At 36.6% G+C, this 21,462-nt stretch overlaps 3 protein-coding genes across 4 annotated transcripts; all 3 read right to left on the bottom strand.

The window, feature by feature from the left end:
* Nucleotides 1-2,108: 2,108 nt before the first annotated feature.
* Nucleotides 2,109-9,359, bottom strand: LOC116288894 (TNF receptor-associated factor family protein DDB_G0272340). Of its 2 annotated transcripts, none has more exons than XM_031695756.2 (6): nt 9,246-9,359; nt 7,979-8,193; nt 6,559-6,841; nt 5,362-5,638; nt 3,941-4,218; nt 2,109-3,858 (listed from the first exon to the last, which is right to left on the bottom strand). In XM_031695756.2, the coding sequence occupies exons 1-6, from the start codon at nt 9,305-9,307 to the stop codon at nt 3,669-3,671; spliced, it is 1,305 nt and encodes a 434-aa protein (XP_031551616.1). In that variant the 5' UTR covers nt 9,308-9,359; the 3' UTR covers nt 2,109-3,668. The 2 variants fall into 2 exon arrangements, with proteins under 2 accessions (XP_031551616.1, XP_031551617.1); XM_031695757.2 differs by having other exon boundaries at nt 6,559-6,838.
* A 996-nt stretch (nt 9,360-10,355) lies between these two features.
* Nucleotides 10,356-14,788, bottom strand: LOC116288895 (TNF receptor-associated factor family protein DDB_G0290883). Its single transcript, XM_089029814.1, has 6 exons — nt 14,653-14,788; nt 14,269-14,483; nt 13,311-13,602; nt 11,994-12,249; nt 11,040-11,317; nt 10,356-10,964 (listed from the first exon to the last, which is right to left on the bottom strand). The coding sequence occupies exons 1-6, from the start codon at nt 14,712-14,714 to the stop codon at nt 10,775-10,777; spliced, it is 1,293 nt and encodes a 430-aa protein (XP_088885940.1). The 5' UTR covers nt 14,715-14,788; the 3' UTR covers nt 10,356-10,774.
* A 1,007-nt stretch (nt 14,789-15,795) lies between these two features.
* On the bottom strand, nt 15,796-21,462 carry LOC116288897 (deoxyhypusine hydroxylase). The gene is made up of 14 exons (XM_031695760.1): nt 21,282-21,462; nt 20,603-20,682; nt 20,397-20,458; nt 20,213-20,241; nt 20,085-20,127; nt 19,453-19,533; nt 19,072-19,151; nt 18,831-18,941; nt 18,210-18,255; nt 17,820-17,871; nt 17,478-17,530; nt 17,038-17,109; nt 16,267-16,323; nt 15,796-15,960 (listed from the first exon to the last, which is right to left on the bottom strand). The coding sequence occupies exons 1-14, from the start codon at nt 21,335-21,337 to the stop codon at nt 15,853-15,855; spliced, it is 930 nt and encodes a 309-aa protein (XP_031551620.1). The 5' UTR covers nt 21,338-21,462; the 3' UTR covers nt 15,796-15,852.

Raw genomic sequence — 21,462 nt, 5'->3', positions numbered from 1 at the left:
GGTCTGTAACTGCAAAAGATCATGTCGGTTGATTCATTCTAATATTTTTAAAATGGCCCTTGAAGTTGGTAAGTCACAAGGCAAGAACTCTACAGTCTCTTTTCGCGGTTTATGCTAATGTTTCTTGACAACTATCAGTGCATTCTTTCGTGATTGCTTTTGCTGGTGCAAACCATTAGTTATATATAAAATCAAGTTACTCTATTTTCTCTTGTCTGTCTGTCTGCTTCTTTTATTCATTCTTGTCTGTTTAATTGTCTGTCTTTGTTTTTGTTTGATGAGTAACTTGATTTTATATATAACTAATGGGTTTGCACCCTAAAAAATACAAAAGGCATCGAGCGAGAGCAATCACGAAGGAATGCACTGATAGTTGTCAGGAATATATTAGCATAAACTTATGAACTGCGAAAAGAGACTGTAGAGTTCTTGCCTTGTGACTTCCCAACTTCATGGTCCGTTTTAAAAATATTAGAATGAATCAACCGACATGATCTTTTTCATGTACAGATCATATATCCTTGAAAAGACGTAGATAATTTTTTTTCAAATGTTCATGAGAAATCGTGGAAAACGCAAAACTTTGACGATTTGCTAAATCTTTACTTAAAAATGCTCTTCGAAAAAAAATTCGTTCTCAAGACCAGCAAGGAAATAGTTGATCAAACTTACACAGTTTAAAAACAAGAACAAAGCAACATTTTAGGATATTTTTGAATAATTCTATTCAAAAGTAGTTTTTTAAACTGAGTGCGCAAAAGAGATAAACAAAACTGAGAGTATGAAATGTTCGTGCGATTTTCTCCAAATCTAACATAAGAATTCCTTTAAATCCTTGATATTTTGTTTGTCATGAATTGGGGATTCATAGGAGTTAACAGTTTTTCTACAGCATATCTGAATCGCGCGCACTTTTGTTTTTTCCAATTTTCGATTTTTCCCGATTTTCTTGCGTTGAAGACTTTGACTTTAATAAAATATACATTAGTACAAACTTCAAACCAAGAGCAACAACTGGTGTAATTTCTAAAATGATCCAGCAAACAGAACATTGTCAACCGAACGATTGAAAAAGTTCTGTTTGGTGATCACGAAACTGTATTGAAACACCTTAAAGTATGAACCATCCCTAAGAAGTTCATTTTTTTAACGCGGGGGAATCAGTTTGCTTTTTTGTTAGTATAAGTTGCTTTGACATAACGTAAATGCAATAAATATGTTGCAAGTCAAAACACTGGAAATCGCTTTCTTTACTTTCCAATAGCTCATAAAATTAGCAGCAATAAACCGTCTGTACATACTATTACGCCTCGCAGCACTCCAAATAACTTTCTGTCAAAAACGTCTAGTTTTTATTCTTAATACTAAAGCCTTTAAGACATTGAATGGAACTGTATTTAGACTACATTTTTGGATGAAAATCCGCGGGTAATAATTAAGATTACTTAGCCACACCGCATGGAGTCGTTATAAGGGATTTTGGCGCCAAATGTGGCGTGATTTCTCTAGTATTCAGCTAAGAACGTATAATTCATAACATAAGGGTCCAGAAAATTCGCAATTCTGTCAAAGGGTTTTAACCAATGTCTGTGAAGAAAGTTTGCAAGCTTAAACAATATATAATTTAGAAAATTTTCACCAGAGTACACCAATGTTATGTCGTTTTGTTTTGATTTGACAATCGTGACATTTGGTTAAAAAAGTTTCAACTTTCAAAAACGGCTGATAACTTTCTTACTATTAAATATTCCGAGGTGTACTCTGACGAACTGTTCTTTTTTTTCATTGATTAAAACGCGGCCGCGGCGATAAGAAGTTAAGTATTCGGACTTTTTGCGATTTCCAATCACTTACAGTAACTCCTCATATTCTTCACATTTTTCACTTAACTTAAAATATTCTTATTTTCTTAGAAACGTCATATAATAAATGTGTTATTGTAGATGTTTGTATAGTTTTCATGCAGTTTGAAGCCTTTTTTTCAGTGTTTTGAAGTTGATATAAAAGGACACCAATGTAGCCTCCAGTAAGTGCATGATTTGTGACGACCTCGTGCGTTCATTGTTTTTCAATGCACTCAACAGCAGATCAAACAACACCTTCAGCTCTGAATTAATTAAAGTTCTTTATGTTGTTATTTGGATCATTAAAACCGATTCCTCTTTCTTACACAAGCAAAACATGCGTACTCTAATATATCATTAACTTATATGTACAAAAATTGGCCGTGATAACTTAGTCTAGAGCAGCTGCGTCGTGTAAAACAATCTAGACATTCTACCGAATAGTTAATTACGGCTAGCATAAAGTATGGTGTCTAATGGTTTTCCGTGTGTTCCAACATAAATTAGCTGATACTATCTTGCATACTAAACTTACCATATTGCACAGAAGAGGTTTTCATCGACACTTTTTACGAACTGCTCTGCTTTAAAACCCATGGAGTTTCAAATTGAGCTCCTCGCACTGATAGAACTGAGAAAACGGTACATTCTCGTTCCCAGATCCTCCTCGGTTGTCGTTTCTCTCCGTCAGAGGCCCTGGGAAACCCTACAACCGGAATCTAGTAATATTGCGAGCACGTCCTCACGGCGCATGCTCGAACTCATTTCAAGAAAAGCCAAGGCCAATCTCGTACCCAGAGCCTGCGTTTCTTCTGTCATGCTGCGAAGAACGAGGGCTCTGGCATAATCCATTTTTTGAGACCAGGATTTCTTGGACTTCCGGTATAACAGCGCACTCGTGAAAGACTTGCTAAAAATTAGGAATATTTTTTTTCACCGATTTTTGGTTTGTACTATGATTTGTACTTTGATTTTGACTTCGATTTAATTTTTACTTTGCTTATTTTGTCCGTTTATATCTCACTTTCCGAAAATTGCGCATGCGCCAAAATATGGATTATGCCAGAGCCCTCGTTCTTCGCCGCAGGCCAAAAGAAACGCAGGCTCTGGGTACGAGATTAAGCCAAGGCAAGCATGGAAAAGCATTTGGCTTTGTAAATCTACAAAAGACGAACGAAAACATCATTCTGTCTTCGATTATCAAATCAAAAAGTAGATCTATTGTTCTTCTTAAAAGCCAATCGTGATCAAATTGCGAGAATTTCAGTGCAACATGGAACCTATTGTGGTTTATGTAGCTGTATTGTACATTGGATGGTTAGACTACCATTGGTACTGTTACAGTAGGCTGTAGAAAGTACATCATCTGTGTAACATGGAACCTATTGTGGTTTATCTATCTGTATTGTACATTGGATGGTTAGATTACCATTGGTACTGTTACAGTAGGCTGTAGAAAGTACATCATCTGTGTAACATAGAACCTATTGTGGTTTATCTATCTGTATTGTACATTGGATGGTTAGACTACCATTGGTACTGTTACAGTAGGCTGTAGAAAGTACATCATCTGTGTAACAAGTTATCGTAGAATTATAAGTTGAACACCGTAGTGAAAATAGAAACTGACGTTTCGGACGTTAGTCCTTCGTCGGAGTCAATCAATTGATTGACTCCGACGAAGGACTAACGTCCGAAACGTCAGTTTCTATTTTCACTACGGTGTTCAACTTATAATTCTACGATAACTTGTTTCATTAGAAACACTGACGCAGTCCACGCTAGTGTTCACTAGCCATCATCTACATCTGTGTAACATAGAACCTATTGTGGTTTATCTGGCTGTATTGTACATTGGATTATTAGTCTGTCATTGTCACAATAAGATGACAAAATTGTATCAGATGATTTCATGAATTTTAGCCATCCCCAGTTGTTTGATTTTTTAGTAAATACATGTTTGTCTTGATAGGAGATATGGTCAGTATCAGGCTTTTGGCTCATCACAGTCAGTCTGTCAAAAAAATGAGCAATATAAACAAAATGTACTCGCATGTTTGTATTCTGTTTTTGATCACAAGGCAAGGCTATACTACCTGAAAGGGATTGCTGATTTGTTGCTGGATGTATTGGGCGAGGTGTCACTTAATAACTGTGAATCTTCTTCAACCTTCTTCAGATACAGTGATACGAACTCTTTTGCACCTGCGCTTTTTCCATTTGGGTACAAAGACAAGCGCAGTCTTTCGCCACGTAACCTGAAAGGTGGGCTTTGGATACCAGAGCCATTGGGGTGGTTCTTGGCCAGGTTAGGATAGTCACTTAAAACCCAGGTGTAGCTGCTGCTGCTTAAGAGCTGAACATGAAATTCTTCCTAAGGATATTTTTTTTCATTAAAGGAAAGAAACATACTTCAGTTAATCCTTTCAAGCTGGAGCTGCATATGTGTTGATATAACCAACGGCCGTTTGTTTGACTATTATTTAATAGATCGATAATTACTGAGGCACGCAGCATTCGGGCTACGCCCTCAGCTGCCTGCATTATACCTACGAATGCTGCGTGCCGATGTGATTATCTAGTATAGATATTGATCTTATCAAAATCCAATTGTTTTCTTTCTAGCTTGTTTATCATAGACCGCCCCCGTTTTTCAAGCACACTAAATATGTCTGATTTTCCTCTATGCATTCGTTGGGATAATGCAGACTGAAAACAATGGACTTTGATAAGATCAGTAATTATGCATCAGATCTGTAATTATTGAGCACTAAGAAAAAATCTCCATTTTTTTAGATTTAATGAATAGAAAAGATATGAGTGATTCGTTTACAAAAAAAACACTATTCAGTATAAAAGTTGACGGTCGACCGTTTTCATTTAATAGTTTGATTGCCTATAACTAAAAGGGTAACCTAATAAACTTGGGGTGAGAACGGACACAAGAACGACGAAAAGCAAAAGGGGGAGGGAAAGAGAAGAAGAAGAAGAAGAAGAAGAAAGAAGAAAAGAAGAAGAGAGAGAAGAAAAGAGAGGAAAGAAAAAAAAAAAGAAAAAAAAAGAAAGAAAAAGAAAGAAAAAAAAAAAAAAGAAAAAGAAAGAAAGAAAAGAAAAAAAAAAAAGAAAAAAACAGAAAAAAGAAGAAGAAGAGTAGAAGAGGAATTAGAAGTATAGATATAGAGTATGAGAGAGAGTAAGAGAGGAGCGAATTATAGTAAGAGTATATGATTAGTATATATTAATATTATTATTAATATTATTATTAATATTATTATTAATATTAATATTATTATATATATATTATTATATATTATTATATATATTATTATATGTTATATTACATATAATATAATATAATAATAAAAAATATAATAAAAATATATAAGATATATATATAAGATATTTACATATTTACCATTTTTGGACATTTTTTACTCGTCGGAAAGGACCAAATTCGGCCAGTGCTAAAAGCCAAGCCTCATGGAATTATAAAAAATAATTATCAAAAAAGTCTCACCTTAAATTGTTTTAACTCTTTCTTCAACTCTAAGTTCGTTTGGTCCAGTGTGGAACACCTCAGGGAAAGAGATGAATATTGATCAGTAAGAGACTCATTCTGCTTCTTTAGCGACGAGCATTCCTTAGCAAGTAACATCATGTGTCCTGCCATGTTTTCTTGTACGTGTTTCTCGACATCTTGGCGCTCAATCTTCACTACGCATCCTTGTTCTTTATATGGACAGTCGATCAGGGCCTTTGGACACACCTTTGACAAATGATCACTTAAATCAATCCTGCAAAAAGAGAATACTAAGTTACTACTGTTAAATCTGCTTATCACGCTGCTATTGCCTGCGATCTTCCAAACCTGGCTACTCCTGATTGAATTAGAACCTATGGAGACTGGATTAGCGCTATGTCTTCTGCTTAGAAATGTAGGACAATGTACAGCACGCCAAGGAAATGTGGAAAGCACAAAAATTTGTAATAAGTTGCACAAGCTATCCACGTAGGCACTGCTTCAGGACCTTGCTCCGTTCTCTGGGGAACCACACGTAGTGAGGTGATCAAAACCCCATTTTGGTTTGCTGTTCGTTAAATTTTTACTTGAGAAAATTCCTTTTTTACTTATTCTGGAAATATATTAAAAGTACAAAAATATTGTACTCCAAGCTTATTATTAAGACTATTATTTAGTTTATGTAAACTTGTTTAATTATTCCATTTTATAGCAGAAATGAAATTCTGAGTCAGTGATGGTATTCGGACCCACATAACTCTAGTCGGATGTTCTAGCCTCTGAGCTAATGGAGACGGGTCTCAAGCGCTTCACTTTTACGACCAGTGTCGAGGACTTTGCGGGTTGCATATTAATGGATTATTAGCAGCCGTTGAACCGGGAGACAATCCCCTAATCTTACACCAATAATTGAACACGTTCCCCATTTACTGTAGGTTAGGAGGGTTGGGAGACAGGGCCTACGGTTTATTGCTTATCCACTCCTTATCGGAGAAGACTTGGTCTTACACATGGAAAGGTCTAACCATTTGCAGATGTAATAACAAAGGCAGCACCTTCTCCTTAGTAATTATTTCAAGACCCACAATGCTCCATAATCCTCAAAAAATATACGTTTTAATTAAACAACGGTCCGGGATTCGCGATCATTTGCTATTCTAAGTAATATTAATTTTAAAAAATGCACGACTTTACCTTTTAATCTGAACAATTATTTGCTCGTCTTGACATCGGTTAGGGCAAAAAATCAGGGCCTGTAAACAGTCATCCCTTAAGTGCGTCTCTTTTTCAAGTTGAAGTAAGATAATTCCACATTTTTCGCACTCCACTTTTCTAAAGTCGCATATCTTTTCGTGGTCTTTCATCTTTCTTTTCTGTATCTTTTCGAAGCATCCGTGCGGACATTGCATTTCCTGGAATTGACAATTCTTTCTGTGATGTGCAAGATGTTGTAGTTTTCCGACCCAGCCACATCCTACTGTACATAAAGAGAGGGGGAATCGAGTCATCACTGTAGTATTTGATCAATAAAATTGAAATGAAATATTTCAAAATAGAATGATAAGATATGAGATATAGACCTATCCCGAATTCGCTTGACTGGTCACGAAACAATGGTTTCAAGTCGAGATTGAACTTGATGAACAAAAAAATCAAGTTCATTCTCGACTTCAAACCATTGTTTCGTGGTCAGTCAAGCGAATTCGGGATAGGTCTATTACCAAAAACCCTTGACTAGCTAAAGTCCACACAAATACACCCTGCAATTTGTGTGTGCTCAGTCCGAGGGGAGAAGGAGGGGAGAAGGAACGGAGGGCCATGGAAGGTTGGAAACCCTCTTTATAGGAAGGATAAGAATTAAAGAATAAAGTAAAATGCCAAAACTAAGTAATACACCCTAGCAAAATCGTCCTGGAGCGACCAATAGTACTGTTTATTTCCCTTTTACATGTTTGGTCTAAGGTGGCTCCATAGGATTTTTGAGGTAATGCCAAGCGATACGAAACAGAATTCCAAAACTTTTTATGGTACAAGTTTGTTCTTTCTTCCTGCAAACATGATCACGTTTTCATCGTTTTTTAAATATATATTTCACTTTATCTTTTGCAAACCTTCTCAACAAAGACAAATTACGATCCTTCCGCATTTATTACTACTTGGAGATTTTTTGTGATAGTCCTTTTCACTAAAGAAATTTTCAATGGTCAAATGAACTTTCACGTTTACCGTAAACCATGGAGAATCTGAAACTAGAGAGTTTCAGATTCTCGTTTACGTGAAACGTCAGTTGACCATTAAAACATTCTCTAAAATTAGTGAAAAAGAATCACAAAAGTCTCCAAATAGTAGACAAACAAAAGAATACTTGTCTTTGTCGAGAAGGTTTGCAAAAGGTAAAGTGAAACGTAGGGAAACGATGAAAACGTGGTCACGTTTGCCGTTTGCGGGAAGGAAAAACGGGAATCTTAAGCTGCCTATTACCACACTAACCATCCATGGACCACACCAAAATTCCATTTTTCTTGAATTTGAATATTGGATAATTGCTCGTATGCGGAATTGCCTCTCCCTTCTCATGAGAAAAAAATGGCAATTCCACAAACTCTTCACTAACCTTCACTTGGCGCCTTGGCTTGTGCACATGGATGACAATAGACTTCGAGATTGTCCACGATTCCCTTCACGGTAAATTGAGGAAAAAGATATATTTTTGTCAAGTAGTTATTATCCATTGGACATTTTCTGTTTATCTCGAGCCATTTGTGAATGCAACCCTTGCAAAATGTGTGACCATCTTTGCAGCTCACAGGATCTTCAAATACTTCAGTGCTTGGAAAGTTCATGTAATTAAAAGATAAATAAAACTTAAGTTACATCGGATTGCTACTTAGAGGTTTTTAAGTGTTTTTTTTTTTTAATGAGAATACTGCCTATCTCCATTGCTCCTTTTTGGATGGTAACGCTCTAGGATGCGCAGAAAAAAATTCGGTAAAAAAGCAAAGTGTGTTTAATCAACTTAAAACATTAAAAAGATTTATTAAAAAGTGGCTGACCGGCATTGATTGACGTCCACCAAAAGCTTCTTCGTCGCGAAAGAAACAATCGCTAGAGGGCGCATGTGATTGAGAATATGGCTGTAATTATAGGAACAATATTTACAGTATCTATTTGGCTACTAGTAGCACAGAGCAATGCAGCAAAGCTTGTTAAAAACTAGTCATTGAAACTGTACTTCAGTTTTTACTGACTCCGCTTTATTCTGTATTTTCATGGCGTGTACAAAAAGAGAGTTCTCGAAGGATTGAACTAACACCTTTCATATTTGTATTTCGCAAACTGCTGTTGCTTTAAATTAAATTAAATATTCTAGCGTATGTTGTGACTTGTTGTCTTGAAACAAGGTTCGGGTTTTCGAGGGCAAAATTATTTCGAAAACTGACCTGAAGGGAAACGAAAATCGCCGTCGAGTCGGTGGAAGTTCGAGTTATTGAGGGTTCGATCTGAAATTTGAAATCTAAGCCCCTAATAACACGCTTTAAAATGTAATATATTCACAGCCGAACAACGCAGTTTCCTTTTAGATTGGAATATGAAGCATGACCTTAAGTTACTAATGTGCTATTTCTTGTTTCAGCCAGAAAACATAAAAGCGCACAAATTCCGTATAGTCTCAGATATCATCCGACCGACAACTTTTTTTGAAATACAGTGCATGCTGTAAAAGAAGGATACAGTATTGACAGGAGTAAATAGCAGAGCATGTCGTAATACTAAAATGGCTTTAAACTCGTCTGTATGAATCGATCAGAGACGAGATATTGACTGAAAAAACAGGACAAATATTAGGTTATCGGGAACACTATTTTGCCTACTAAACTTACCATATTGCACAGAAAAGGTTTTCATCGACACTTTTTACGAACTGTTCTGCTTTGAACCCCATAGAGTTTCAAATTTGTACTTCTCGTACTGTATAGAACGAAAGAAACAATCTTTCAAGAAAACAACACAGGTTCCAGATCAGTACTTCCAGATCAGACACAGGAAGCCCAAGCTAAACTTTTTTTCACTTCGGACATTACAATAATAATTTATGATTTATTTATGACCGTTTTTTTTAAATGCAATTTACAAGCATGAGAGAGAGTATGTTAGTATGAGGTGTAGGCACTGAGGATGGTCACTGCCAGGGTTTCTTTACGTCCTCAGTGGTTCTTTGACGTCCCTCCAATGTTGGTTAGTAATGATGAGTGTGGAGAGACGGGACCGCCATTTAGAGTGGTCATCCGAGCCACTTGAAAGTCTAACCATTTGCAGATGATATTACAAAGGCAACACTTTCTCCTTAGTTAGTATTTTCAGACCCGGAGTGTTGGTCCGGCCGGGTTCAAAACTACCTACTTCAACGGGTAATTAAATGGCCGAAGTCAGCCATAAACGCCACAGGAAGTCCATCACCCAATCCACAAACTGAGAGGCTTGGAAGCCTGTGGTTTTAGCTACATTACGTTTTCCCAGTGTAAAGCTCTTGAAATATCATAAATTTTTAGTATTTCTACTTTGTATCGTAATCTTCTTTTTGACAAAAAAAGAAAGAATTCTTTAAGAGGGAATTCGTAAAAATCAATCAAATTTGTTTGGAATAGTTCCCTCTTACAGAATTGTTTTCTTTTTTTGTCGATACAAAGTTGAAATGTTCCGGTTTTTAAAAAAATTCACCATTTGGTTCCTGAGTTATGATTTTTTGAATAAACATTTTTGATGGCATACCAAGGGTTCTGATGTTGTCATACCAACAATATTGTGGTTTATCTTTCTGTTTTGTACATTAGATGGTTAGACTACCATTGGTACTGTTACAGTAGGCTGTACAAAGTACATCATCTGTGTGACATGGAACCTATTGTGGTTTATCTATCTGTATTGTACATTGGATGGTTAGACTACCATTGGTACTGTTACAGTTGGCTGTACAAAGAACATCATCTGTGTAACATGCAACCTATTGTGGTTTATCTATCTGTATTGTACATTGAATGGTTAGGCTACCATCGGTACTATTACAGTAGGCTATACAAAGTACATCATCTGTGTAACATGGAACCTATTGTGGTTTATCTATCTGTATTGTACATTGGATGGTTAGACTACCATTGGTACTGTTACAGTAGGCTGTAGAAAGTACATCATCTGTACAACATGCAACCTATTGTGGTTTATCTAGCTGTATTGTACATTGGATGGTTAGACTACCATTGGTACTGTTACAGTAGGCTGTAGAAAGTACATCATCTGTGTGACATGGAACCTATTGTGGTTTATCTAACTGTATTGTACATTGGATGGTTAGATTACCATTGGTACTGTTACAGTAGGCTGTAGAAAGTACATCATCTGTGTGACATGGAACCTATTCTGGTTTATTTGGGAGTATTGTACACTGGATGATTAATCTGCCATTGTTACAATAAGACGGCGAAAACGCATCAGATGATTTCATGAATTTCGTCCATCCCCATGTGTTTTTCGGTTCAGTAAATATGCTTTTTGATTCACGAGAGACATCATCAGTATCAGGCTTTTGGCTAATCACAGTCAGTCTGTTAAAAGAAATTTAGCAATATAAACGAATTGTTCTATTTCAGATTCTGTTTTTAATCACAACTCAAGCTTACCTGTAAGGAATTTCTGTTTCATTGTGGGATGTAATGGGCATGGTGTTACTTAATGACTGTGAATCTTCTTCAATCTTCTTCAGAAACAGTGATACGAACCCTGTTTCATCTTTAGTGTTTCCATTTGGGTACAAACTAATGCACCATTTATTCCCACGTAACCAGAAAGGTGGACTTTTGATAGAAGGTCCATTGGGGGGATTCTTGGCCAGGTTAGGATAGTCACGTACAACCCAGGTGTAGCTACTGTTTCCTAAGAGTTGATTATGGAATTCGTCCTGCGGATATTTTTCAAATATTAGTTTAATTTGTCCTTCAGCTGCAGGCGTAATATAAATGTGTATTACCAATTATTACGCCTATCACGTTTCTGTTTTTGTTTTTTTATCTGGTTGAGCAAGAAGTTCTTTGTGAGGAAATTATCAAAATATTATTTCAATTTATCCTTAGGCTGCCGGCGTATTTTAACAATTGTTCACCAAAGGCGAAGTGAATATCGGTAAATATCTACCGAGACGTAGTCGAGTTTTGACTCATATTGACTCATAGCCCATTCGGGATCGAGGACTAATGGCTCAAATATTCTCAGTGCCTACAATGCACATTAATGCATATTGATATATAAGATGTGGAGTAGCCGAAAATGTCTGGACAGCGGTATATTCACGTGCATGACTGCAGGCGTCGCGCATCACATCATGCCTGGGGTTTGGTGAACGGGTTACGCACAATCTATCATCGCACAAATAGGCGCCATCTTGGAAATATGTCCCTTAAAACAGCCCCAAAATGAACTGCAATGGAAACTCCAACCAGTGCTTTCCTCAACTTCAGAACGGCTAAAAGTCTATGCAAAAGCTTTCAAAGAGGACAGTTAGTCAGTTAGCACCGGATCAAAGTCTGCACGATATACGTAAGATGCAGCGAAATTCATCTTCGCAACTAAAGTCTTACCTTCATTTGTTGTAACTCATTCTTCAACTCTAAGTTCTCTTGGGCGAACGTGGAACACCTCAAGGAAAGGAAAGAACATTGTTTCTTTAGCGACGAGCATTCCTTAGCAAGTAACATCATGTGTTCTGCCATGTTTTCTTGTACGTGTTTCTCGACATCTTGGCGCTCAACATTCACTTCACATCCTTGCTCTTTGTATGGACAGTCGACTTGAGCCTTTGGACAGACGTTAGACAGATGATCAGGCATATTGATCCTAAGAATGAACAAAAAGAAAAAAAGAATAAAAAGAAAAGGAGTAAACAAGAACAGCAAAACAAAGTGAATGGGGATGTTATATAAGTGGGGGCAAAGAAAAAACATTCGAACCACATGTCAATGTCATAGCATAATTACTTGAATGAAAACAAGAGGAACTTAATACAGCTATTTCAAATGGCTGCTAAAGGTTTTGTTGCATGCATGTTTTTATACTCATCCCGGGGGAGGGGGGGGGGGGGGGGGACTCCGGGAAAAAAGTACCGGGGATGCTCGTCGGAAATGTTCAAAAAGACCCCTAATTAAAGATACCGGAAGTCTTTAAAAAAGGGCGTGGCTGAATGATTTTTAACCCCTAGGAGATAACACAACAAATAATATTAAATTTTATATAAAAAGCGCCTAGGATAAGCCATATCGATGCACGCTTCTCTCCTTTTCCCACACCCTAAGAGATTTTAGAAAATTCTGATTTTCAAAAATTCGCATTTGACACCCTTACTTCCAAAAATACGCCCCACCAAAAATAAGATCAAAAAGGCACGTTGGGAAAATATAAGCCCAGGGCTTATTTTCGGAGGTTTAGTAATATTTCAAAGCCTCCAATATCGGACTGGACGGGATTTCAAGTCCAAGCAATTATTTCCAGTCCGAAGCGCAGCCGAGGACTGTAATTAATTGCTCGGACTTTAAATCCCGTCCAGTCCGATATTGGAGGCTTTGAAATGACTTCTCATTTCATTAATTATTCGACTTGGAGTAACTGGAACAAAATTAATTCAGTCCTAGGACTGAATTAATTTTGTTCCAGTTACTAGGACTGAATTAATTTTGTTCCAGTTACTAGAGAATGAATTCAGTCCTTTCACATGACTTTACTAGGTTTCTAGTAACATCATGTAACCCAAAAATAGCCCATTGATTGGCTGGTTTCCTCATGAATTATTAATGAGTATGAGAATGGTACGTAAATGATGTCAGAACAGACATTCTCTGATGGTATTCACATCACCTTGGTATGCAACATGGAACATCTTTTACGATTTCAAGTAACATTACCTTTTAACCTTAACAATTAGGAGTTGCTGCAGCTTATCGCTGCATCGGTTAGGGCAACATATCAGGGCCTGTAAACAGTCGTCTCTTGTGTGCTTATCTTTTTCGTGTTGAAGTATTGCCACACCACATATTTCGCACTCCACTTTTCTGAAGTCACATATCTCTTCGTGGTGCTCCAGTTCTCTTCTCAACATTGTTTGGTTGCATCCTACATGAGAACACTGGACCTCCTGGAAAGGACAAGTCTTTCTGTGCTGCGTAAGATGTTGTAGTTTGCCAACCCAGTCACATCCTACGAGAGAGAGAAAGAGAGAAAGAGAGCCAATTTTCAACTTTAGCATGTCTCATAATGAGGTAACAATAATCAAAGCACTGTCTCAAAATGAAACGTTCCTCAATTGAATGTATACTAATTTTGCGCGTTTAGGACATCAAAAGGTTTGGTGTTACAGATAATATAATATATGAAATATCAGTGGCGGATCTAGGGGTGGGTTTTGGGGGTTGCAACCCCCCTTATGAGAGCCATCGTGATTTTTTTTTTTTTTTTTTTTTTTTTTTTTTTTCATGACAACACCAACAGCATCGCGAGTTTTATTAAAACAGAGGTGCCAAACACATTTCGCTCGCTTTTTTTCTATACGCCGCGTGTGGGTCCTGAAACAACCATGCTTGCCTGCAGCAAATAATCATTATCATAAGATCTACTTCCGTTTGGGAACCCTGTGATACTTTCTCGCCAAACAAGTACCTCAACCAATGCTACAACCAGCCCCTTTGAAAAAATCCTGGATCCGCCCCTGAATATTTGAATATCAAACGAGTTATTATTTTCAACATTGTCTGATCAGCCTTCAGCAAAATAATGTTTTTTTCCTGACTAAAAAATGGTTTTTGATCCTTTACGACTTTGCCCCTCCTGAGATGGCAATATTACAAATAAACCTTCACTATAAACCTTCGCTTGGCTTGTGTTGTGTTGTACGTGGATGACAGTAGACTTCGAGATTGTCTATGATTCCACTGGCCATTAAAACACGGACAAGATGTTCCTTCGTCAAGAAACCATTGTCCATGGGACATTTCTCGTTCGTCTTGAGCCATTCGTGAATGCAGTCCTTGCAGAATGTGTGACCATCTTTGCAGCTCACAGGATCTTGAAATACTTCATGGCTTGTATAAATGTTTAATGTGATTGAAAAATTAGGAAAATACAGCTCAAATTACTTGGAATTTCAAAAATAGGTATCATTAATAATAATACGAAATAAAGATCCTGATTGCTCTATATTATTTTCTATTACATGTAAAAAGCCTCACTCAGTTAGCGTACTAAACCTACCATATTGCACAGAAAAGGTTTTCATCGACGCCTTTAACGAACTGGTCTGGTTTAAGACCCATTGCTTCAAATTGTGCTCTCGTATACGTACTCTATAGAATCGAAGAATCAAACTTCTAAGAAATCAGTGTAATTTCGATTCCAGGACTGTACTTCCGGTATCAAAGACACAGGAAGCCCAAGCTATTTTTTACACCTGCGGTGATATACATATAGTTTACTCCAAGCTCACCCAATCTCCCCTCGTTACAATCAAGTTCCTTAGGCTTGTAATTTTCTTAAGGGAAAAACACTTGCAATCCTATATTTTGTACAGGAAGCCCCATTTTTGTTAAAAGTGAAAGATGACAATAAAATATGAATTGGGTTCCCTGTGATGTTTTGAACAACAATGGTTTCAATGTTTTACTGTGAAAAACAGTAGAGTGGTACAAAATAACCTACTAACAGTGCATATGTACCATTTGATTTGATTTAAATCTGTAGCTCGTAATCAAATTTTGAACTAAATGATTGGCCACAAACCATCATTTGGTACATAAAAACACCCTCCAAGATAGACATTTAACTTGTTTTTCAATGTGAAATAAAATAATTGAAAATTTTTTTTAATCAACAGTTTGATGGGAAGTTTTTAGAGAAACACAAAGAGTATGCCTGACTCAAGTATACATTTTCTAGCCATTAATTATTAGCATTTATATAGGAGAAAAGTCATTATTTATGTCAGGGCAAGAGTAAAAAGTTTTTGATTTCATTAAAACATTATCCTATACAAGATTTAAAAAATAAGTCTTAGCATACTCTACATTTCCAAGTGCTTGAGATATTCATTCATTCAACAAGTGATCCTCTTTCTCTTGTATAAATCTTCTTCGGCTACAGGGCCTGGTTGTACAAACGGTGGATAGTGCTATCTGATGGATAAATCCTTATCCAGTGGATAAGTTGATGCTGTTATTCAATAATTTTATCCACTGGATAAGATTTATCTGTTGGAAAGCGCTATCCACCCTTCATACAACCAGGCCCTTGGGTATAAGATCCCCTTTAATTTCTTTATAAATTTAATCTATGGAACTCCCTCCTCCCCTCTACCTTTACCAGCCCATCTAGAATAATGAATTGTCTCTAATTCTAAGATTTCTTTCAAATATTTATTTATCATAAGTTATCGTTATTGTTATGGATATTATTTAGCTAGGATTGGGTTTTTATGCTCTGCTTGGTCTTTGATAGAGAGTCTGCATACTGGAATTGGTCACCACGTTCATATTCACTCATGTCCAATGCTACTACACAGCTTTCCTGTTGAAGTTAAAACAATATCATCAAGAGCAAAAGTGACACTTCAGTTTTGCAAATTTTCTAGATTTTTTTGGATATCATTTTCTCTAAGATCTGAGGGAAACAAGGGCTTAAAATAGAGACCAGACATCGGACAATTTGCAGCCCGAACTGGGACTTGTCTGGTCAAACCTCTGGCTTGCAGGTCATTTTGACCAGTAACATTTTGCTGAAATAAGGTATGACTACTGCTAGAACTAATTTGGTGTGTGACCATGACCAGCAACTGATCTACATTGTCAACATATCAAATGTATATGGTTTTACCTTAACAACCCTTTCCTGGTCTAAAGCGTACTTTTCAAGAATATTTATACAGTCATCCTTGGAAAAGAAGATGGAAAACAATTAAAGGGAAATTGATGGCTAAAAATTATAACATTAAAAAAATGCTTACTATCATAATGTAAATATATTTCTTTCCCTTGGTCACTATTGGGTTTTTGCTATGGTTATTTTGCCCATGCAAAAATTAGTTACTATTATAATATCCCACGAGGGGAGGGGGGATTGAAGGACAAAGAAAAACTACAAAGAGTGCAAGCAATTCCTGTATAAACTTCCCAATGACCCTGTTTGCTGTTTGCTTTGCTAAATTTGGAGTGAGAATTAGTAGCTGTTTTAACTTCCATGGGAGAGGGGTTTCAGAAGAACAAGGGAAATTACGACTGTGAGCATTTCTGTTTTTAATTCACTTCACTGATAATGCATTAACACATTCATTAAAAATTAATTTATTTACTGCTCAGCTTAGCCTCCTCAGCAGGCTTCTCCTTGGCTCTTTTCGCTTCTTGGGCTCCCTGTGGCGAGTACGAAGGGGGAAGGGGGAGGGGAGGGCCAAAGAAGAAGAGGAGATTCTACTCCTCTCGCTTTTTCTCCCTCCATCGTCCCCACTCCTCTTCTCGTTCCTAGTTCTTCTCTGCTATAGAATTTAACACAGGTATCCCAACAAAGAATATATGGGGTAGCCTACTGAGGAGGCTATGCTCAGCTGTGAGTGTTGCTTTTAGGTTTGATAAATCAGGTGATATTCATTACCTTTGCTATTGACCCAAGAGCCTCTGCACACTCATGTCTGACCATGGGGTTTTCATCCTTATCTGCAAGGTTCTGAAAACATATACAATAAAATATATCACAGTCAAATCAAAGAGCCAATACATTAATATGTATTATGTATTAGTTAATAGTATGTAGCCTTGAGAAAGCATCTGAAAGAAACCTTTCTTGAGCTCTGATTCCTGAAACAACATCTTGACTGAACTACAAGTCAGGGCAAGGCAAATTCTCAAACTTGATTTGAGACTTGTATGTTTAATTGGCGTTACATGGAAAACCACAGAATCTGGATAAAATCCTTCAGGCCCAACAAACTGTGCTACCAAAACCAGGAATCAAAGACCCCAGAAGTAAATGAGATGAAGTCACAATAACATGCAATACTGTAAACCAGCAAAGCCAGCTGTTGCCCTAATTACCTTAGCTAATTGTTCAATAGCAGCTTCATGTTGCATTTGACCCAAAACATATGCTATAATAGAATAATATGGAAAAATTAGGGCATATTGCATCCCTGACAATAGACCCCTTGCAGTTTGTCAAAATGCAGCTCAATTTGGAGGACATACAATAGGTTTACAATTCCCATGTGATTGAAATTCCTTTGTTTTGTCTTCAAAATTGCGCTGCTTTGAGGTCACATGCAAGGGGTATATATAGGAGTCGACATGGCAATAGTAAGGGTATATAAAAACCAAAAAAGATTGAATATATTTCCTGCAAGACTACATGTAATCCAAAAAACAATTCATATTACTTACCCACTTCATGCCTGAAAAGCGCACTTTCACAATTAAGTCCCTCGGCAAGAGCCTGCAAAAGCAATTAACAATTAATTTTTTTTCTCAATTTTATGGTTTCTCAAAGGTTTGGGGTTAAGTCCCGAAGTTCCTCAGAGAGAGCAGGCACACCTGCAGACACAATTAACAGTCAATTTATTTTGCCAATTTTATGGTTCCAGAAAACAACTATCCCTCCCCAACCATGTAATGGCTTGAATGTTTGGGGCAAGTTGAAAGGGTTGGGGGTGTCCAGTCACTTAGGCTGGAGTAGACAACATGACAACATTTTTTGAATTGACTGTATGTAGTATATTTAATGATGAAAATTAGTGGGGATTGACACTGCTCGTAAGACCAAGTAAAACTTACCAACACAGCTTCTCTGCCACCAGCGTTTCTCAAAGAAAACATTGACCTTAAAAAAAGCAAATAATGTCAGAATGTGAGATGGATCATCCTGGTAAAAATATACCTACATGTATGTCTAAGTGAGAGTTTGTAATATTTTTTTATGTAGTACAAGAAATTATCAATACCCATCTCCACCCAACAGAGGATTTTTTAAGACCCTACCCCTGGAAATTCAAATTTTCTTACATACAAACTAGGTAATTGTTTTCTTTCTCTGACCCCCCACCCCTAGGGATTTCCCAATTTCTCCATGAAGGGGCAGGGGGGGGGGGGGGGGGGGGATGAGGGGGAGGACTACCCATTTACAGTACATAATATTCATATTTGAAAAAAAAAAAGGAATCAATGATGGTGTAGCATTTGTAGACCTTTTGACTTTGGGTGTTTTCCCATTTCAGGAATAAGAAAGTTTGTTTAGTTACATCCATTTATTCATGTTTCTTCTCATGCACAACTGTTAAACAAAGAAATAATACTCTAGGGATTAATAACACCTGGTCTGAAATGGGAAAACACTTTCTCCAAGGTAAAAATGTCTGTAATTATTATTCATTTTCTGTACACACTCTAAACAAGTACCTATATCTTTCAAAGAGAGGCTTGGATTCGTCCAGTAATTGATTCTTTAGTTTTGGTATGTCTAGATCCAGGGCTGGTGGCGCTGGATCTACAGAGTTATATGGGTTGGAACTGAAAGGTTAACCACATACATGTAAATGACATAAGAAAACCAGAACCAAAAAGAGTTATTTGTCAAAGTCTTTGAAATTGTCTATATGCATTTTTTAGGAAAATAGTAAAAAACCAGGAATGCACAAACCTTAATTTGTCTCCCTCAAGTGTATGTTTATTATCCAACCATTCTATTCTTCTTACAGCAAGCTGACATGTTTCTGAAACCTGGAAAATGAAATGAAACAAATTAAATTAAAATGAAATAACTGACTGACCAACTGACTGAGCAACTGACTAATTGACCAAGTGATGGACTGACTGACTGACTGACTGACCGACTGACCGAATGACCGACTGACTGACTGACCGACTGACCGACTGACCAACTGTCTGACCAACTGAACCACTGATCGATTGACCAACCTCATTTCATTTCATCTCTTCTAATTTCTGATTTGACCTGATTGCTCAAATAACAAAGATAAAAACATATGATGGTATTAAGGCAAAACTTCCACGACACTACCTCTATTACTGGGTCATTTTCATATTCTTTTAAAACTTCAAGGGAATCCATAGAACCAATAGCACCCAGAGCCTCTCCAGCCTGACCAAAAAATGAGAAAATAAATGTATATATACAATGTATTGGTATATTAAAAATAAAAATAAATCACTTTATTTAAGTGTCTAGTCATTCTAAGGGTTTTCGCACTAATTGGGGACACTTTTCGCTCACACACACTACCACTACAATCAATATTCTATGCACACAAAGCTCAACTCACATGTTGATTTTTACAGAGGGAGGAAACCAGAGAACCTGGAGAAAACCCTCGTAGCATAGGAGAGAACAACACATCAAACAAACTCTCAATTCACATGTGTGGCAACCGCTGAGCTTGAACCAGCGACCCAATATATTAACAAAACAGTTTTGAAAAGTCCATCTTTCTATTTTACCAATACCAATAATTTCTAAAAGGGGATAGAGGAAAAATATATAATTCCATCAGTGAGTACACCATAGCTGCCATAAGAGACCTACAATCAGTGAAATCAAATACCTTGAGGCCCAAAAGAATAAAGCCCTATTTTAATAGCAAGCAATATCAGTTCATATGTGACCGTAAATCAAATAAGAGTAGGAATATTTACCTCATGTCTGACCATTGCTTCCTGATTTTTATCTTTCAAAACTCTTTGTAGAAAAGAGAAAATATATGATTTAGTGAATAAAATTACCATTGAATTACCATTGGCCAAAAAGCATCTAAATAACTCACTTTGTTAGAATAGGGATTGCATGTGTATCCTGTGAAATAAATGAGTAAAATTTCATCAATATACAAATAATAATTCTTGAACTCAGAGCAAAAATTATTGATTCAAGTATAAGATATTTCAACTGTATCGCACAGTCCTACTCAGCCTTGAGGCTGTTTCAGGTTATGAAGGACTATCACTTACTTGCATTTGACCCAAACAATATGCCAGTTCATGTTTTAACAGAGCCGAAGGATCATCAAATCCTATTGTAGAAGAAAAACAACTGTTACATGTGCTACATACAGTATGAGAACACCTCATTACATCACAAACCCCTTAACACAGAACCAATAATAATATACACTTGAAAATGAGAAGAATAATGTCTTGCCCAAGCAGAACTATACCTTGAGATATAAAGTCAATAGCTGTAGTACCACCAAGATTTTTAAGAGTAAAAAGAGCACGAAATCGTTCTGAGAGGGGTCTATAAATAAATAACATAATAAATAAATAAATGAAATAATAATAATGATGACGATGATGATGATGATGATAATGATGATGTTGATGATGATGATAATGATGATAATAATATAATGGAGTTGTGAATGTAAATATCTATAAAGAGCAGGTGAAAGAGATAAAAAAGTCTCCGCAAGGCCATTTCACTAAAAAGTATTTGTAGGTCATAAATAATTTTTCTCCAGACAAAAACAGCTGATTCGTATTCTTCATTTGCAATAGACGTCATAGCCGCCATGTTGGAAGAATTTGACAAAAGATTTATTTTCAACGAATTCTTTTGTTATGTCTTCCAACATGGCGGACATCCCTTTTGTTATTGTGCTCTCTTGGGATTGATTGCAAACCAAGGATTAACAGCTCAAAGCTGATTCGAGTTGCTGATCATGGAGTTGAAATTTCAATGCTGTAAATAATCCAAAATCTCTTTCTAACCTCTACAGAGTGTAAACTAGATTAATAAATATACAATAAACAAGTATTTAGACTTTGATAAAAATACGACAAAATGAATCGAATCGAGAGTAAACGTTAATTTTCGAACATGGATGGAATCCATACCTTGAAGAATCAAGTAATTGTTGGCCGATTCCTTCGATAGTCGACTTGTCAGCCATATTGCTTACTTCAGTAACTCCCAAAATTATCTTTCTGAATTTTTTCTTGTTTTAAAGGTGCTATAAAAAGCCTAAATACTCTCGTTTTATCGTGACTTTTACTAAAACGTGGATAGTATATTGCA

Source organism: Actinia tenebrosa, unplaced genomic scaffold (assembly GCF_029948245.1).
Source record: "Actinia tenebrosa isolate PJP-AT-01 unplaced genomic scaffold, QUT_ActTen_1.0 PGA_scaffold0__85_contigs__length_37466705, whole genome shotgun sequence".
NCBI classification, from domain to species: Eukaryota; Metazoa; Cnidaria; class Anthozoa; order Actiniaria; family Actiniidae; genus Actinia; species Actinia tenebrosa.
Note: the sequence above shows the minus strand (reverse complement) of the source record. Positions and strands in the feature narration are given on the sequence as shown.

What these genes read in the sequence shown, in the direction of transcription:
- LOC116288894 (XM_031695756.2), bottom strand. Translation starts at nt 9,307, where the DNA reads ATGGGGTTCAAAGCAGAACAGTTCGTAAAAAGTGTCGATGAAAACCTT. An exon ending in ATAATTGTTCAGATTAAAAG is followed by an intron (nt 5,639 to 6,558) that starts GTAAAGTCGTGC and finishes CTCTTTTTGCAG; the next exon opens with GATTGATTTAAGTGATCATT. An exon ending in AAATCAGCAATCCCTTTCAG is followed by an intron (nt 3,859 to 3,940) that starts GTAGTATAGCCT and finishes TTTTTTTGACAG; the next exon opens with ACTGACTGTGATGAGCCAAA.
- LOC116288895 (XM_089029814.1), bottom strand. Translation starts at nt 14,714, where the DNA reads ATGGGTCTTAAACCAGACCAGTTCGTTAAAGGCGTCGATGAAAACCTT. An exon ending in CTAATTGTTAAGGTTAAAAG is followed by an intron (nt 12,250 to 13,310) that starts GTAATGTTACTT and finishes GTTCATTCTTAG; the next exon opens with GATCAATATGCCTGATCATC. An exon ending in GAAACAGAAATTCCTTACAG is followed by an intron (nt 10,965 to 11,039) that starts GTAAGCTTGAGT and finishes TTCTTTTAACAG; the next exon opens with ACTGACTGTGATTAGCCAAA.
- LOC116288897 (XM_031695760.1), bottom strand. Translation starts at nt 21,337, where the DNA reads ATGGCTGACAAGTCGACTATCGAAGGAATCGGCCAACAATTACTTGAT. An exon ending in GCAATCCCTATTCTAACAAA is followed by an intron (nt 20,128 to 20,212) that starts GTGAGTTATTTA and finishes TTTTCTACAAAG; the next exon opens with AGTTTTGAAAGATAAAAATC. An exon ending in CCTCTCTTTGAAAGATATAG is followed by an intron (nt 18,256 to 18,830) that starts GTACTTGTTTAG and finishes GCTTTTTTTAAG; the next exon opens with GTCAATGTTTTCTTTGAGAA.